Raw genomic sequence first — 19,349 nt, forward strand, 5'->3', positions numbered from 1 at the left:
TGAAGATCTTATTGTCTGACTTCGTATTGAAAGAAAGTTATCATATGCGTTGGCTTGTCCCACTTGGATGCATAGACTTCATTTTTATTTGCGGAATCATTTTTGTGTTGTTGATTTTTTCTTTCACTTGTGGTATAGATTTTGAAATTTGGTAGTTATTATAACTGCATTCCTCATAAACATAAAAATGGGGTACATTTTAGATTTGTAGTAAGGCATTTTTGAGGAATTACGCCTAGTGTCCCTCAAAGTGTCCGGTCTTGAATTTTTGTCCCTCGGAGTATCTGGTTTTGAATTTTCGTACACGTTTAATTAGTTCTTGTTGAGTTCCGTAGACTGCAAAAATCTTAAAGAGTAGAGGTTGAAAGAAAGAGGGCTCAATATGTGCTGAAACTCAGCTTTTCTGTATATTCAAAAACAACTGAAGACAAGTCTTTATATAGACTTACAAAACAAAGAAACCACTAAGCCACTTATCCACTAACTAGGCAATAACTATCCACTACTGTTAACTAAAAATATACTGCAGCATGACTTGCTAATAGTCCAAGAAAATAGGAAACTACTAACAAATTAAACTTGACTTGGTCATATATTGAATTAGTCTTCAATACTCCCCCTTAATTCAAAGTTACACACACCAAGCAATTCCCTCAAATAAATAAACTTGTCTACTGCCAAAGACTTCATCAGTATATGTAACGCCCCAAAAATGGGTCCCGGAACGTCACACGGTGCTTGAGGCTACGAGTAGCCCCAAGCTAACCCTTTGAGCCATTTTCATTCAGTTTAACATAAATCAACGTGGTTTTCATAAATAACCCTCAAATATCAACAGAGTAATCATCATCCAAGAATAAAAGAATTTCAGAAAGATAACAAAATACGACTTATTATTCAACTCCCAACATCTATACTAGTCTGACAAACCTCTAAGAAAATCAATAAAACCAGCGAGCCATTGAGACATGCCCCAACTGACTCATACTCAGTTATTAAATGTAAAAAATTCTGTGAAACCAACATCAGACATCACGTTCTCGGAACATGAGGACTCATCACAACAGAGGATATAGAACAGCGTGCCCGAAGAATCACTGTCAAACCTGGAGCTGAGCACCTGAACCTACATTCCGATAAAATGCAGCCCACATCCGAAGATGTGGGTCAGTACCATGGAAAGGAACCGAGTATATGGGGGTGTATGCAGTTGTATAAACATCATCATCATAAATATTTATAAGAAATATGTAGGATGTATGAAAGACTCACATAGCCCGAAGAAAATCATCATAATTATGAGAGGATGAAATAAGTATAATAACACATGTGAGTCATCATATAATTTGTCAATCACTTTCAGTTCATCAAAAATATCAGTTCTCATAATGTAAATATCATTTAAATCTTTCGAAAGAGTAACTTTCACAATTCCACTTTCAAATCACTTCACCGTTCACCATAGACACAAGGAAACACACACACTGGGAGATCCTATAATCGACATAAACTATGTGAGCTACATGGATTCCAACGTACTACCCACGTTGGGGAGAGCCGTCCTATCCTTGCCATCGGAGTAGGACTATCGATATCAAATCCACACAAACTAGTGATCACTATATAAATCAGCCTCAGGCTCACTCCTACGGGGGCACGTAGTTCTAGGAAAGTAAGGTCGCTTTATACCTCCCACTCGGCGCTAAAGATTTCTCCCAAACTTAGCTCAGATCATTTCAAAGACAATCCACAACAAAATAATTTCAGTAATATATAAATATACATCGGGAGCCATCATGCTTCCCATCTATCAAAATCAACCACGTTGTGGATTTCTTTCACACTCGAGTTCAAAACAACTCTATTAAGACCAAAAGGTCAAATCATTCATAATATCTCAAATATTCAACATCAACGTGCTTATAACACACACTTTCTAAAAAAAAACACAATTTCCAATGAGGATTCACGATCCAAATATCAAAATCATGATAAATATCGTTCAAGATTCATGCTTTATATCACCACATATGTAAATTCATCTTTCAAAATCATAAATGTCAAGATTTCATAATAATCATCATAAGATATGGGTTCATGCTTCAAATTCATAAAAATCAAATAAAAATCATGCCTTTGTAAAGAAAATTACTTTTGGGCACAAGAACGAAAGAGAGTTCTTGTTGAAAAACCCCACATACCTTGAATGATGAACTTTAGATCGATACTCATTTTTGAGATGTTAATCATGCCTTTGAATGATGGTTCTTGGAGTTCTTAAACTAGGAACTTGGAATCTTGAATAAATTTGCAGAAATAAATGGTGAACTTTGGAGGTTCTTGAAGTTGGATGTAGGAGCTTAGGGTTTTCTTTTTGAGGAATTTGATGAAATATAACATATAATGCTTCTAATAGGCTTTAATATAGGGTTTGGACAGATTTTGGGTGAGGGAAAATGACCAAAACGCCCCTCAAAATCAAATAATTCTCGAATCTATCTTTTGGTGGACTGTTTTGATAGTCTGAAGTAGATCAACCATAACGTTTTACTCCAATATCCAAATTAGATGAAACTAATTTCATTAGAAAGAGGACTCTCATATATTTCCGTTGATATATAGTATATTACCCAGATCATTGTGTACGAGGAGTTATGATCGTTTGAAATTGACCCAAAAATTCACTTTTAATAGGTTGAAGTAGATCGACCATAACTTTTTTCTCCGATAGACAAATTGGATGAAACCAATTTCATTAGAAAGAGGACTCGTAGAGCTTTCCATTGATATATAGTAGATCACCCAGATCATTATGTACAAGGAGTTATGGCGTTTAAAGTTGGAGCAAAAATACGCCAGGCCTCAGTACTTTTTTTCCTGCACGTTTTACTGTTCACTACTATTCACGGTCCGATTGGAATGTTCATAACTCATCGCTCAGTTGTCCTTTTTGGATGATCCATATATCATTGGAAAGGTTATTCGATACTCTAAGCAATGGTGGGTCATAATCTAAGACATTCCGCATGGAAAATTTATAATTCATTCTAGAAGATAGAACCCAACACGTTTACGCACAAAATTTCAACGAAAAATTTTCCGGGGTATTACAGTATATCAGCTAATTGCTTATGAGTGCTGCAATTTTTCAGTATTATTTTCTATTTTGCTACCAAATCGTGAATGAAATGGAAGCGGACATCAATGTGCTTAGTTTTGCTATGAAAACTTGAATTCTTTGTCATGGTGATCGACGCTTTGTTGTCGCAGTATATCCCTATTGCACTTTCTTGCTTATGCTGAAGTTCTTCTAACATTCTTCTAATCTAGATGGCTTGACAAGCTGCTGAATTTTCTACAATGTACTCAGCTTCTGAGGTTGACAATGTTGTTGTAGCTTGTTTCTTTGAACTCCAAGTCACCACACCTGAACCTAAAGTGAAAACATGAGCTGAAACGCTCCGTCTATCATCCAACGAACCAGCATAGTCACTATCAGTGAACCCACATAATCTAAAATTGGAAACTTGTGAATACCAAATACTATAGTCCATAGTTCCAGCGATATAACGCAGAACCCTTTTTGCTGCTCCAAAATGAACCTTTGAAGGTTTTTGCATGAATTTGGAAATGAAACCAACAGAGAATGCAATATCGGGGTGAGTGTGGGTTAGGCAAATCAAACCTCCAACTAGGTTTCTGAAACTTCTAGCATCATCCATCTCTGCTCCATTATTAAGCTGCAATTTTTCACCAACATTCATAGGTGTAACTGCAGGCTTGCAATTAAGCAAACCAAATTTAATGAGAAGGTCCCTAGCATATTTCCTTTGTGATAGAAATATTCCATCTTCAGCTTGATGGACTTCAAGGCCAAGAAAGTAATGTAATAAACCCATATCTGACATCTCAAATACATTCATCATTTGCGACTTAAATTCATCCACAAGAGAAATAGAAGAGCTAGTATAAATAATATCATCAACGTAAAGGCGAACAATGATGAAATCAGTACCTCTCTTCTTTACATACAATGTGGGTTCATTCTCACTTCTCATATATCCCTTTGTCTGAAGATACCTATCGATTTTGCTATACCATGCTCGAGGGGCTTGCTTCAAACCATATAATGCCTTTTTTAGCTTGTAGACCTTTGTTTCATCGCCCTTCTTTATGAAACCTTCTGGTTGTGCTACGTAGACCTCTTCTTTTAAGTCTCCATTGAGAAATGCCGACTTGACATCAAATTGATAAACTAGACATTGTGACTGCGTAGCCATTGCTAGAACAAGTCGGTTTCAAACTGAGCAACTGGAGAAAATGTTTCTTCAAAATCTATACCATATTGTTGTGCATATCCTTTTTCCACAAGACAAGCTTTATGATTCTGTAGGCTTCCATCCGCTGCAAACTTTGTCTTGAAGATCCACTTCAAGCCGATTGCATTTTTTTCTTTTGGTATTTCCACCATCTCACATGTGCCATTCTTTTCGATAGAATTTATCTCTTCAACAATCACACTCCGCCACTCTTCCTTTTTAGCTGCTTCTCCATAATGTGTAGGATCTGAAACAACAAAAGAAAATTGACAAGATGTATACATGTCATTAGCATACTTGAGATTCGGCTTTGTAGGCCTTGTTGATCTTCTTAATAGAATTGGCTCATCTGGAGACTCTTCAAGAGTTGTATCTAAAGAGGTTTTGCTCGGTGAAGCCAAAGAAGATGAATCAGAGGAAGTTGTAGAAGAACCCATTACTGTAGCTGCAGCATTTGGTTGTTGAATTCTATCAGAAGTGATTCCAGCCGGCATAGGAATCTACTCTTGCATCTTACCATTGCTTCCACTCCAATTCCAACTTGCCGTTTCATCAAATACTACATCCCTTCTGATTAAAATATTTCTACTAAGGGGGTTATACAATCTATATGCTTTGGATTGTGTACAAGAACCAATAAAAATACATTTTTCAGATTTCTCATCCAACTTATGACGAAATTGAGAATTTATCAAAGCATAAGCAATACAACCAAAAATTCTTAAATAGCTTACAGATGGTTTTCTATCCCACCAAGCTTCAAATGGAGTTTAATTTAGAACAGCCCTTGTGGGAGATAGATTCAATAAATGGACTGATGTCGCCGCAGCTTCAGCCAAAAATGATTCGGAAGTCCCTTTGCTTGCAACATGCTTCTTGCCATCTCCACAACAGTGCAATTTTTTCGCTCAGCGACACCATTTTACTCCGGTGTATATGGTGTTGTTATCCCCCTGTGGATGCCACTTTCTTCACAAAAGAAATTAAATTCCTTGGACAAGAATTCGCTGCCTCTATCAGGGCGAAAGGTTTTGAAAGACATACCACTTTGTTTCTCAACCATTCTTTGAATTGCTTGAATTTCTGAAATGTTTCTGATTTGCTTTCCAAAAAATAGACCCAACTCATGCGACTATAATCATCAGTAAAGAGTAGAAAATAACGACTGCCACCAAAAGATATAGTATGCATAGGTTCACATAAATTAGCATGTATTAATTCAAGACATTTTGAAGCCCTCCAAGCCTTTCCAACAGGAAAAGATTTTTTAGTTTGTTTTCCATAAATGCATCCTTCACACAATTCAATAGAATCAATTTTTGGTAGTCAAGAACCATACCTTTGTCAACGAGCAATTTCAAGCCTTTTATGTTAAGGTGACCGTACCTCAGATGCCACAACTTTGAGTTATTTTTTACACTTGCAGCAAGGGCAAAATTTTGCATATTGGAAACATCCAATGGAAACATATTATTTGGCGTCATGGTGATGCGAACCTTTTTGCCTGACTTCTTATTTGTAATGACACACGCATTGTCATCAAACCAAAGAGAATATCCATCAGTCATTAGCTGTCCAACACTTATCAAATTGTATCCTAGATTAGGTACAAACTGAATATTATCCAGCACTTTTACTTTGTCGTGGCTAGTGTCGACAATCACCTTGCCTTTTGCTTCAACCTGCATCTCTTTTGTGTTGCCAAGTTGCACCTTCTTCCTTTGCTTCTCATCAAGCTCTTGAAACATAGATTTGGTGCCCGTCGTATGATTTGAACAACCACTATCTACAAACCATAAATCACTTGGCTTATGATCTGCATCAACGCAAGCAAAGAGATAATTTTCTTCCTTATTTTCTCCTGCCACAAAGTTTATTTTCTGGTCTTTATACCAACAATCAGCCCTTATATGCCCGTAGCACTGACAGTGATGACATTGAATGCCATTTTGCTGGTTACTTTGCTCATTGGACTGCTTGTGCTCGTCATTCCTTCCTCTGCCTCGTCCATAACCACAACCACGACCACCGCGGAATCCTCTTCTTCCTCGGCCTCTGCTTGCTGGACAATTGTTTTCTCCATACTTAGTTGTAGCATCCTTCACCTGGAATGCCTTCTCTTCATTCTTTTCAGTAGATCAATTGAGTCTCGCTTCATGAGCTTGAAGAGATCCCATCAATTCATCAAAAGAAATTACTGAAAGATCCTTAGACTCTTCAATCGCAGCAACTACATGATCAAATTTTGGAGTCAAGCTTCGCAGTATCTTTTCCACGATGGTCTGGTCAGTAACTTTCTCGCCATAGGATCATATTTTTCTAACAATTGCCACTGCTTTGGACAAAAAATCAGCAATACATTCTCCACTTTTCATCATCAAGGTTTCAAAGTCATGCCGAAGTGATTGAAGTCTTACTACAATGACCTTTGAATCACCTTGAAACTCCTTCTGTAGAATGAAACAAGCCTGCTTTGATGTGGTTGCTGCCGCAATCCGTGCAAAAATACTATCATGGACAGCTTGTTTGATAAACACCAGCGCCTTAGCATCTTTTTGCTTGTTTCGCAGTCTATCTCCTTCGTCAAGATCTGCAAATCCAATTTCGACCAAGTCCCAAAGATTTTGGGATTTGAGTATAGTTCTAATACGAATACTCCAGAATTCGTAACTTTCTCATGTAAAGATGGGAATGAGTGGTTGTGTCACACCCGAGGAATTGCTGCTACTTGTCATGGCTCTAATACCACAAATGTTGGGATCTGTAGACTGCAAAAATCTTAAAGAGCAGAGGTTGAAAGAAAGAGGGCTCAATATGTGCTGAAACTCAGCTTTTCTGTATATTCAAAAACAACTGAAGACAAGTCTTTATATAGACTTACAAAACAAATAAACCACTAAGCCACTTATCCACTAACTAGGCAATAATTATCCACTACTGTTAACTAAAAATATACTGCAGCATGACTTGCTAATAGTCCAAGAAAATAGGAAACTACTAACAAATTAAATTTGACTTGGTCATATATTGAATTAGTCTTCAATAGTTCTAATGTTTACCTATAAGGAAGAACTTATGATCAGCTGAATAGGTTCACCGTCTTGAAATGTCCCGAATGACCACCTTGTGCTTTGGGCAAGTTATACGACATCAGGCCTCATCTGACAAACGAATTCAATGAACAAAATGCAGAATTCTCTCTTCTACCCTACCATCAACCCCACCACGACTCTCCCGGAGAGAAACAAACACAAAGAGAAAGGCTTATCTTTACATAGCCTAAAAAAGTTTTGCATTCCCATCCATTACATTGGCTTCTTCTTTCATAAAGAATTGTCTTTGGGCATCTAAATCAACAACTCAGAACTTCCTAGTCTTCCACATTCCTCCTACTACATTGTTTAGTAAGAAACAAATAAACAGCGATATGGCGGCATATGCTGCTGTGACTTCACTTCTGCAAACCCTGGATCATCTATCTCAAACATGGTGGTACGAGCAATAAAGGTACCTTAAATGAAAAAGTCTCGGAAAGGACCTGAGCAGTTCAGAGAGGGGTAAAATACAATGTTTAAGTATAGATAAGACTAGCAAAGCGAAGAAACTTTAAGGGAGTAGTTGTGTATGTGGATGAAAAAATTTTCCTCCATATCAAATGTGTTTAACATGTTATATTGAGGAGAACAGATAAATAGAATCAACATCGATAGAAAGAGAAGTCATTCAACTATATACACTTTCCAAAGGCAATACATCCACTAAACCATGTATCAATCCCAAACAAGTTGGAATCGGGAATTTTCACTAACTATACTTTCCAGACAGGAAACATCTCCCACTGCAAAGAGTGATCCAACTTCTTATTTTTGCTTGAATGTACCTTATGGTACTCTCCATCAAGTAATCTTTTTGTCTGCAATGCACAGACAGTGGTAAATAAATACATGAAAAAGTGAACACACGTATGTAAAGTAGAACGAGAATGACGAATATAAATGAAGCGTTCCAATTTTTTGATGAATGTTTACTCACGTATATTGTTGATGCGAATAACAAGGTCATCATTTCCCAAGATTTGTTGCTCCTCTTGTATTTGCTCTGCTGAAACAAGAACAGAATGCATACATTTGTGTAGTTCAATCAGCTGTAGTGTCTGGACATCAGCAAAGTCGAAAGGAATTTGCTCCAACGAATAGCAATCTGTTAGGACTAAGTGCTCAAGGCTTGGGAAATGATAACTTGTTGCTTCCCATTGCTTTAGATACATGCTCTCAAGAAGTAAATTCTTTAGTCGAAAGAATCCCTCTTCATCCTCCTCGCTTAGTTTCCAAATTTCTCCATGAAAGGCGTGATGTTTAAGTTTGAGAACCTCAAGATTGGGTAACTTTCTGAGGAAGTTCATGTCTTCCCATTTTAGGTGTGTTCTACACAATGTTAATTTCTTAAGTTTTGGTGGGAAATTGTCACAATGTGGAATGTGTAGCCGAGGGGTGTACACCCAATCTGCCGTCCTCCATAACTTCTGAGAATATGCATACAATCCATTGTAAACTCAACTTTGAGCTTCTCAAGCTGAGTTAAATGTACAAGATTATCAAGACAATAACACTTCTCAGTAGCAACTGAATCAACATTTAAAATTCCCAACTTCTTCAAATATGGAATTCTTTGGAACCACTCAACGTTACAAGATGAGGGCATCAATCCGGTTAACGTTTGTAAGTGATTCTCCCTCTCAGCAATTAGTGATGTAGGTGGGGGTATGAGAAGACTAAAGTTTTTAGTATGGATATGTCTTAGTTGAGGCATATCCAAAACTCTCCATGCAAGGGGATGGGTTCTTATAAGCATAGCATGTGGATTATTACCATGAATAGCTATCATCTGTATATTCCGAAGATTGCATATTGATCGTACAAGGCCATACTAGGAACTAGGATGGACAAGCAAGATACCTCAAATGAACAAGTTCTGATATGGACTCAGAACTATAGAAAATTGAATTAGTAAAGCAAACATCTAATATCCTAAGTAATCTAAAGCTTGATTGCAAGGGTAAATAAAACTTGTATGGATATTTGAAGAAAAAAGAACGTGTGAGTGGCATAAATTCAGAAAGTTCACTGTGTGTATACTTATTGAAATCAACAACACGGCATAGACAATCAGTGTTTTCTAGAAGAACATCGTGGCCATACCTCGTTTTGAAGTGTATAAAGTTCTCAATTTGGGCTTCTCTCAAACACATATCTCGAACGAGATCATGCATCTTACAACTCTTGATTTTTCCTAGGGAGCTATGCTTCCCCACTAAAACCAAACTTCTATCAACTAACTCCCTCAAATTTTCCTCTGCCACGTCTTCTAGATTTTTGTGTTCAACTTTCTTGATGAAGCCCTCAGCAATCCATTACTTTATTAACTTCCAGACGGGGATCTCACGTGTTTCTGCAAAAACTCCTATATAAAGAAGCATGGTTTCAAGTATGGAGGCAAGTGGTTGTAGCTTAAAGAAAGTATGCTCAAGCAATCCATAGTGTCGCTGGTCATAAGTGATCCTACCTTTTCTGCAACATTCTCCCAAGAACTTGCTTCCTTGCTCAGTTTGGAAAGTAGTCCACCAATTGCAACAACTGCAAGTGGCAACCCTTGACACTGATGGCCAATGTACCTGCCAATTTTCTCCAATTCCGGAGGGTAACTACCGTCCCCAAAGACCTTATCGCATAAAAGAGTCCAGCTTTCCTCCATGCTCAGAAAACGCATCTGGTGAAGGGGATTGCCCGAGCTAGCAGAAGAGGCAACATCTACAAGCCTCGTGGTCATCACGATTCGACTTCCATTATGATCATCCGGAAAAGATATCCTCACATGTTTCCAAGCCTCGATTGACCACATATCATCTAGGATAACCAGATACTTCCTCCCTTTTAAACTTCGATAAACTCTTTCAGCCAATTGCTCATTAGTACTGTTTCTTTCTACTTCATCGCTGACTATGCTAACTGATAGAAGAATACCAAGAAAAATATCTCTCATGTCAAATTCTTGAGACACATTTATCCATGCTTGAACATAAAAGTGATATGTAACCAAAGAATCATCATAAACTCTTCTAGCCAGTGTGGTCTTGCCAATACCACCCATCCCTACAATGGGAACTACTTCGAGTCTTGATGATTGCATGATGAGTCGATCTTTAATCTTTAGTAAGTCTTCATCTAGTCCGACGGCTATATCTTTTTGATCCAAAGGTAATTGAGATGAAGTATCTCTTGAATGCGAGATTTTGATGTTGAACCTGCTGAGATTTATCTTTTTCGTAACCTCTTTTTGTATCAAACCAATTTCTTCAATTGCATATTCCAAGTTTTGATGGAAGATGGTATTAGCCTTTCTTCGTTCTCGCCTGCTTTGTCATAAAACAAGGCTATCATATACATGTGAGTCAATTGTATCTTCCACTCCATGAGCAGCTTCTTGGATCATCCTTTCTAGATGTTTCATTTTTATATCTTCATGGAAAACATTTGTAAAATCCTCAAGAAAGGCTTTAAGGAAGGTGTACTTCTCAGTGAGGACTTCAGTTTGATCTTTTTTGTAAAGAACAGAACATGATGAATGATGAGTTTGTGAGAGTTGATCTAGGCTTTGCAAAAGAGAAGTCACAGCAGCATAAGCTGCCATATGCTGTTCAGTTCTGAGTTCTTGATGGCCAAAGACAATTGTTTGTGAAAGAAGAAGCCAATGCAATGACTGGGAATGGAAGACTTTTTCAGGCTATGTAAACAGAAGTCATGGCATCATAAGTCTTCTCTTTGTGGGGTTGGTGGAACGGTAGAAGAGAGAATTATGGATTTGTTCATTGAATTATTTGTCACATTGAGACTCGATGGTATTTAAGACTTGTACCAAAAGGCAAGTTGGAATAGTTTGTCAGATGAGACCAATCCCATCCCAAATTCATACAACTTGGCCAAAGATAAAATAACATCATTGAATGGACAAACAAGAATATTTCTTATAAGCAAAACGAGTTTGATTTCTCAGATGGCCACTCAACTAATAGGAGCGAGATCCTTTCCCACGCCTAACTAAATGGAAGAAACTAAGAGGTAGAATGACCGCATAATTCTTAAATGAAAATAAAGGACTTCCTTATCCTAATGCCGCCAGAGAAGCTGCGGTGAGTGTCGTCAAATCGTCTCCGACATGCGACATATTCACAACAACTTATTGTTGGGTTACTAAGACATGACCAATTAATAGCCTATTTGGCCAAGCTTTTGGGAGGTCAAAGGTGGCTATTTCGAAATACAATGAGGTGTTTGGTCAAGCTTTTGATAGAAAAAAAGTTCTTTTTTGGAGTATAGAAAAGTTGAGCACACCAGAAGGTTTGAACGTAAGTGCTTTCTTTATTATTCTGCTGGTTACATCTCTTTTTATACAAATTTTGTACATGATGAAGATAACTATAAGTCTTATCTAATGCCTATTTTACAGGAAAGATAATCTTTTTGTTACAGAAAAAGCTACAACAATTCAAATTCAAAATAAACTCTAATAGCCCTCTGCAAGATCATGTTCGTGATCGAACCATGAGCTTGGATCGAAGATTGACGAACCGATTCGTGCCAACTGCTTTAGTAAATATATCTGCAAGTTGATTTTGAGATGAAACATAGAGAACCACTAACGATTGATCTTCAACCATCTCCCGTACAAAATGATAATCAAGACGAATATGCTTCGACCGTTGATGGATGACAGGATTTCGAGATAAAAACTGTGCACTAAGATTATCACAAAGGACAATAGGGGGTGCAGTGAGAGGAGCACATAGCTCACTGAGCAGTTTCTGAACCCAAATTAATTCAGTAGTTGCAAAAGCTAAAGCACGATACTCAGCTTCAGTGCTTGAGCGGGCTACAGCCTTTTGTTTGCGAGAAGACCAACTGATCAGGTTACCTCCATAAAATAATGCAAAACCATGTTGGGAGCGACTATCATCAATGTCAGAGATCCAACCAGCATCCGAAAAGGCTACAAGGCTAGAATCAGACATAGGACGTAGTAAGAGGCCATCATGGATGGATCCTTTTAGATATCGAAGTATGCGTTTGACAGCTGACCAATGAACAGTGGTGAGTGCTTTCATAAATTGGCATACTCGATTGACTGCATAGTATATTTCTGGCCTAGTGATAGTAACATATTGAAGTGCACCAACAACACTACGGTATAAACAAGCATCAGGCAGGGGATCACCAGAAAGAGTAAGTCTTGATCCAGGTTCAGCCGGACTAGAGATAGGCTTTGCATCAACCATGTTAGTTCGACGAAGTAAGTCACGAATGTACCTGCCTTGAGATAAAATGATCCCATTTGATGTTGGAGATACTTCAATACCAAGAAAATAATTTAAGGAACCAAGATCTTTGAGAGAAAACTGTTGATCAAGAGAACGAATAAATGCAGTGATGAAATCACTATCACTGCCAGTTAGAATAAGGTCATCCACATAGACAAGAACATATGTTGTGTGCTTAGAAGTTTGCTGCACAAAAAGAGAAGAGTCAGATAAACAAGAGCGGAAGCCAATACCGAGGAGAAAAACCTTTAACTTATTGAACCAAGCGCGTGGCGCTTGTTTGAGGCCATATGAGGCCTTGTTCAATTTGCATACAAAATGTGGCCGATGAGGATCAACAAATCCTTTTGGTTGCTCCATAAACACTTGTTCGGAGAGATCACCATTTAAGAACGCATTGTTAATGTCAAGTTGTCGAATGGGCCACTTATTTGTCGCAGCTAAAGACAGAACAAGCCGAATGGTTGTAGGCTTAACAACGGAACTGAAAGTATCAAAGTAATTAACACCCTCCTCTTGGTGAAAACCTTTCGCTACAAGACGAGCTTTGTGATGTTCAATTGATCCATCAACTTTCCTCTTAACCCTGTAGACCCATTTACAACCAACAATGTTAGAATTAGGCGGTGGTAGAACCAATATCCAAGTCTTATTTCGCATAAGGGCTAAAAATTCTGTCTGCATAGCATGATGCCATTCAGGATATTTGGAGGCTTGATGATGTGTTGTAGGTTCTGGAATGTGCAAAGGATCAGGAGGAAGAGAATGTCGAGATGTTATAAGAGCTTTTGGTTTTAAGGAATTAGTCTTACTTCGAACAACCATGTGATGACTAGAGGTGTCGGAGGGGCGAAAATAGGAACGGGTTGAGGTCGGGTAAGATGAACCAGATGGTGGCAGGTGTTCAGATGGGTTAATGGTTGGTGTATTCTCTGTTTGTGGATATTCTTGAGGGATACAGTAGAGGGTGTAGAGGGTATGTGTGTATGATTAGTGTGTTCAGATGAGGGGATAGGTGATGCAACTGGAGGACTTGATGATGACCTTGATGCGAGAGAATGTAAACGCACTGGACGTTGAGAAGCTTGATTGAGTAAAGAGAAAGAAGAGTTGCTGAAATGGGACGAGGAGGAGGAGGATGTTGTGATCAGCTGCATGGAGGAATACGGGAAAGTATTTTCATCAAACACAACATGACGAGTAATATAAATTCAAGAAGACGCGACATGGTAACAAAGGTAACCTTTGTGACGAGAACTATATCCTACAAAGACACAAGGAAGAGACCGAAAATCAACTTTGTGATGATTGTAAGGTCGAAGAAAAGGATAACAAAGGCAACCGAAAGTTTTGAGAAAACCATAATCGGGAGAATTTTTGTACAGTAATTGATATGGCGATTTAAAGGACAAAGAAGAGGATATTGTAATATTAGATAAGTACGTAGCAGTGAGAAATGCATGCTCCCAAAATTGAAATGGAAGAGAAGCATGGGAAAGAAAAGCGAGTCCTTTTTCAATTATAATACGATTTCGGCGTTCCGATGCACCATTTTGTTGAGGTATATAAGGACAAGAAATACGATGATGAATGCCTTGATTTTGTAAAAACGATGATACATTTCGGTACCCACCTCCCCAGTCAGTTTGAACTGATTTTATTTTTGTCCCAAACTAGGTTTCAACGGCCGACTTAAATTGAGTGAAAAATTGAAAAACTTTCGATTTATGTGACATGAAATATATCCAAATAAATTTGGTGCAATCATCAATGAATAAAACAAAGTAGGAGGATCCATTAATAGAAGGAACGGGGGAAGGTCCCCAAATATCAGAATAAACTAATTGAAAAGGACTACTGCTAGAAATATGGGAATGGGAAAAGGGTAGGGGTCGACTCTTGCCTAGTTGACAAGGTTCTCAAATATTAGGAAAATCAAAGCTAGAAACAGGTAGCCTAAAATTAGACACAAGACAACAAAGAAGAACTTCCTTTGGATGAGCTAGTCGACGATGCCAACCAACAAGAGAGGTGCGTTCACGAAGAAATACGGAAGGCGGGGAAGACTGAGAATGAGACGATGATAGTTGAAGACGGTACAGGTCATCATCAAGTGTTCCTTGCAGCAGTTTCCTGCCCTGCAAATCCTTCACATAGCAATCATAAGGATGAAATTTCACATAGACATTATTATCACGAGTTAGTTTAGAAACACTAAGTAAATTCTTGGAAATTTTAGGGACATGGAGAATATTTTTAAGATGACTGGGTTGTGTGTGTGCAGACAAAATTGATGAGCCAATGTGCGAAATAGGAAGTTTCATACCATTACCAACCGCTAAACCATCATTGCCGGTGTAAGGCTGTAACGAGAGGTTATCCATGTCTGAAGTCACATGATGTGTTGCACCCGAATCAAAATACCAAGCAGGATCAACAATAGCCGAAGGAGAAGTAAAATGTGCTTGTTTGGGAGTTGACCGTGATGGCGATGGCCTTGTTGGTGGATAATCTTTTTCATTGGAGCGATGGTTGCAATTACGAGCTTCATGATTACTTTTACCACATATTTGACATGGCACACGACACTTGGACTGACGATTATTGAACCGAGAGAATGCAGAATGGGAATATTGTTGAGGTACCATAGATTGAGCATGATTATGAGAATTGTGGGCAACAAGATTAGAGAGTGGGGGTGGTCCAAGAATAGATGACTGCTTGGTATTATGAACGGGTGGAGAGAGAGGAGGATAAGCTGAATTTTGAGTTAAGAGGGCATGAGAAGGAGTAGAGCCAAATTGAGTATTAATGGCAGTCAAACGAATTCTTCAGCCAAGCGTTCTTCTTCCTGAAGGAGGAGTCCAAATAGTTCTTCGGGAGTCATAGGACCAGAACGCATATTAAGTGCAGCCTTGAAAATTCCGAATGAAGAATCCAGACCATTAAGAACAAATGAGATGAAGTCGTCATCTTGTACAATGTACAAGCTTTCTGCTAAAGAGTCGGCGATTGCGCGTTTCTTCTCAAAGTATTCTGTGATGGAAAAATTGCCTTTAGGAACGTTTCGAAGTTGAGATTTTAATTGCATAACTCGAGCACGTGTATGCGATTGAAACATACGCTCGATTTTAGTCCAAGCATCATACGAAGAGGTAGCTCGAGTTAAGTGACCAAGAAGAGGATTAGAAATTATTTGATTAAGCCAAACAAGAATAAGAAGATCGCTGCGTCGCCATTCATCATACTCAGGGTTAGAAGTAACCACTGGTTGTGCGTGGCTGGTAGCGAACGCTGTAGTAGAAGGGGCGACAGTCATGGTTTTTGAAGGAGGATTGGAACCAAGAACAAAGGAGTCAAGAGAAAAGGCTTACAAGGTATTTTCTTTCCAAAGACAATAGTTGTTTCTGTCAAGTTTGAGAGAGACGTTTGGCATCTGAATAAGGTTGGAAGAACCAGAGTCTTTTGCAAGTGATAACAGGTTGCTGGAGTTTTGAGGATTGGCCATAGGATCGATGGGCAAATCTGATACCATATAGAAAAGTTGAGCACTCCAGAAGGTTTGAACGTAAGTGCTTTCTTTATTATTCTGCTGGTTACATCTCTTTTTATACAAATTTTGTACATGATGAAGATAACTATAAGTCTTATCTAATGCCTATTTTACAGGAAAGATAATCTTTTTGTTACAGAAAAAGCTACAACAATTCAAATTCAAAATAAACTCTAATATGGAGTAACAGAAGCAACAAAAAGTAGCTCTTCCCCAAAAGTACTCTTCTGAAAAACACTTCTAAAAATACACGTACGAGCATTTTCAAAAGCTTGGTCAAAGACTAATTGTCGTTCATAAGTTCTTTTCAGAATAAGCTGAATTTAAAAGATTGGTCACAACAACATATTGTTGAGTTATTAAGTGGTGTGACTTTTGGGCTCATCTGAATTATAACTATTCCAATTTGGTTAATGCCTGTAAAGTATTAATCCAATGTTTGGACTTTTTAGCCTTATTGGATATATATTATATTCCAACTTAAATCATAAAACAAACACTTTGTACCCTTCATGTCTTTCTAAAGAACATGCATACAAAATTGACTTTAATTTTGGCATCTTGATCAAGAACTCAAGAAAATAATCTCCCGTGTCAAATTCATGAGACTCATTTATCCATGCTCGAACATAAAAGTGATATGTAATCAAAGAATCATCATATACTCTTCTAGCTAGTGTGGTCTTGCCAAAACCACCCATCCCTACAATGGGGACTACTTCGAGTCTTGATGATTGAACGATGAGTCGATGTTTTATCTTTAGTAAGTCTTCATCCAGTCCAACGATCATATCTTTTTGATCCAAAGGGAATTGAGATGAAGAGAGTTGTGGTGGTGACAACCTTATGATAAGGAAGTCCTTTATATTTTTGTTGCACTCACTCAACTAATAGTTATTATCTCAGAAAGTTATAATTCCTCTCGACTCCAAATTCTTTCAACAAAGAAAGTGATTTTTCTGAGATAATTAATGACTATTAGTTGAGTGGCCATCCGAGAAATCAACTCACTTTTTTATAAGAAAAATTCTTGTTGGTCCACTCAATGATGTTATTTTATCTTTGGGATGTGCCTCATCTCATAATAAACTACTATTCCAACTTGCCTTTTGGTACAAGTCTTAAATACCAAATAATTAAATGAACAAAATCCACAATTCTCTCTTCTACCCTTCCACCAACCCCACAAAGAGAAGACTTATGATGCTATGACTTCTCTTTACAACATTGCCTAAAAAAGTCTTGCATTCCCAGCCATTGCATTGGCTTCTTCTTTCACACACAATTAGCTTTGGCCATCAAGAACTCAGAACTGAACAGCATATGGCAGCTTATGCTGCTGTGACTTCTCTTTTGCAAAGCCTAGATCAACTCTCAAAAACTCATCATTCATCATATTCTCTTCTTTACAAAAAAGATCAAACTGAAGTCCTCACTGAGAAGTACACTTTCCTTAAAGCTTTTCTTGAGGATTTTACAAATGTTTTCCATGAAGATATAAAGATGAAGCATCTCGAAAGGATGATCCAAGAAGCTGCTCATGGATTGGAAGATATAATTGACTCACATAGACTTGTTTTACGACAAAGCAGGTGAGAACGAAGAAAGGCTAATACCATCTTTCATCAAATACAAAACAGGCGAGAACGAAGACAGGCTAATACCATCTTTCATCAAAACTTGGAATATGCAATTGAAGAAATTGGTTTGATACAAAGAGAGGTTACGAAAAAGATACAGCTCAGCAGGTTCAACTGCAAAATCTCACATTCAAGAGATACTTCACCTCAATTCCCTTGGGATCAAAAAGATATGATCGTCGGACTAGATAAAGATTTACTAAAGATTAAAGATCGACTCATCGTGCAATCATCAAGACTCGAAGTAGTCCCCATTGTAGGGATGGGTGGTATTGGCAAGACCACACTGGCTAGAAGAGTGTATGATGATTCTTTGATTACATATCATTTTTATGTTCGAGCATGGATAAATGTTTCTCAAGAATTTGACACGAGAGATATTTTTCTTAGTATTCTTCGATCAATTAGCGTAGTTAGAGATGAAGTAGAAAGAAACAGTACTACTGAGCAATTGGCTGAACGAGTTTATCGAAGTTTAAAAGGGAGGAAGTATCTTATTGTTCTAGATGACATGTGGTCTATCGAGGCTTGGCAGCATGTAAGGAGATCTTTCCCAGATGATCATAACGGAAGCCGAATCGTGATGAGCACGAGGCTTGTAGATGTTGCCTCTTCTGCTAGCTCGGGCAATTCCCTTCACCAGATGCGTTTTCTGAGCATGGAGGAAAGCTGGACTATTTTACGCGATAAGGTATTTGGGGACAGTAGTTACCCTCCAGAATTGGAGAAAATTGGGAAGTACATTGGCCATCAGTGTCAAGGGTTGCCACTTGCAGTTGTTGCAATTGGTGGACTACTTTCCACGATGAGCAACGAAACAGGTTCTTGGAAGACAGTTGCAGAAAAGGTAGGATCACTTGTGATCAGTGACGCTACGGATTGCTTGAGCATACTTTCTTTGAGATACTACCATTTGCCTCAGTACTTGAAACCATGCTTCCTTTATATGGGAGTTTTTGCAGAAACCCGTGAGATCCCGGTCTGGAAGTTAGTAAGGTTATGGATTGCTGAGGGCTTCATCAAGAAAGTTAAACACAAAAATCTAGAAGACGTGGCGGAGGAATATTTGAGGGAGTTAGTTGATAGAAGTTTGGTTTTAGTGGGGAAGCATAGCTCCCTAGGAAAAATCAAGAGTTGTAAGATGCATGATCTCGTTCGAGATATGTGTTTGAGAGAAGCCCAAATTGAGAACTTTATACACTTCAAAACGAGGTATGGCCACGATGGTCTTCTAGAAAACATTGATTGTCTACGCCGTGTAGTTGATTTCAATAAGTATACACACAGTCAACTTTCTGAATTTATGCCACTCACACGTTCTTTTTTCTTCAAATATCCAAACAATTTTTGTTTACTCTCACAATCAAGCTTTAGATTACTTAGGATATAAGATGTTTGCTTTACTACTTCTATTTTCTGTAGTTTTGAGTCCATATCAGAACTTGTTCATTTGAGGTATCTTGCTT

At 38.1% G+C, this 19,349-nt stretch overlaps 1 protein-coding gene across 1 annotated transcript; it reads left to right on the forward strand.

Moving 5' to 3' along the window:
- Positions 1-17,566: 17,566 nt before the first annotated feature.
- Positions 17,567-19,095, forward strand: LOC107838761 (putative disease resistance RPP13-like protein 3; the record flags this gene model as incomplete). The annotated part of the gene is made up of 2 exons (XM_047402951.1): positions 17,567-17,835; positions 17,884-19,095. Coding segments are annotated over exons 1-2 (1,481 nt in total), but the record flags the coding sequence as incomplete, so codon positions are not given.
- Between the last annotated feature and the right edge of the window lie 254 nt (positions 19,096-19,349).

This window comes from Capsicum annuum, unplaced genomic scaffold (genome assembly GCF_002878395.1).
Source record: "Capsicum annuum cultivar UCD-10X-F1 unplaced genomic scaffold, UCD10Xv1.1 ctg3118, whole genome shotgun sequence".
Taxonomy (NCBI): domain Eukaryota; kingdom Viridiplantae; phylum Streptophyta; class Magnoliopsida; order Solanales; family Solanaceae; genus Capsicum; species Capsicum annuum.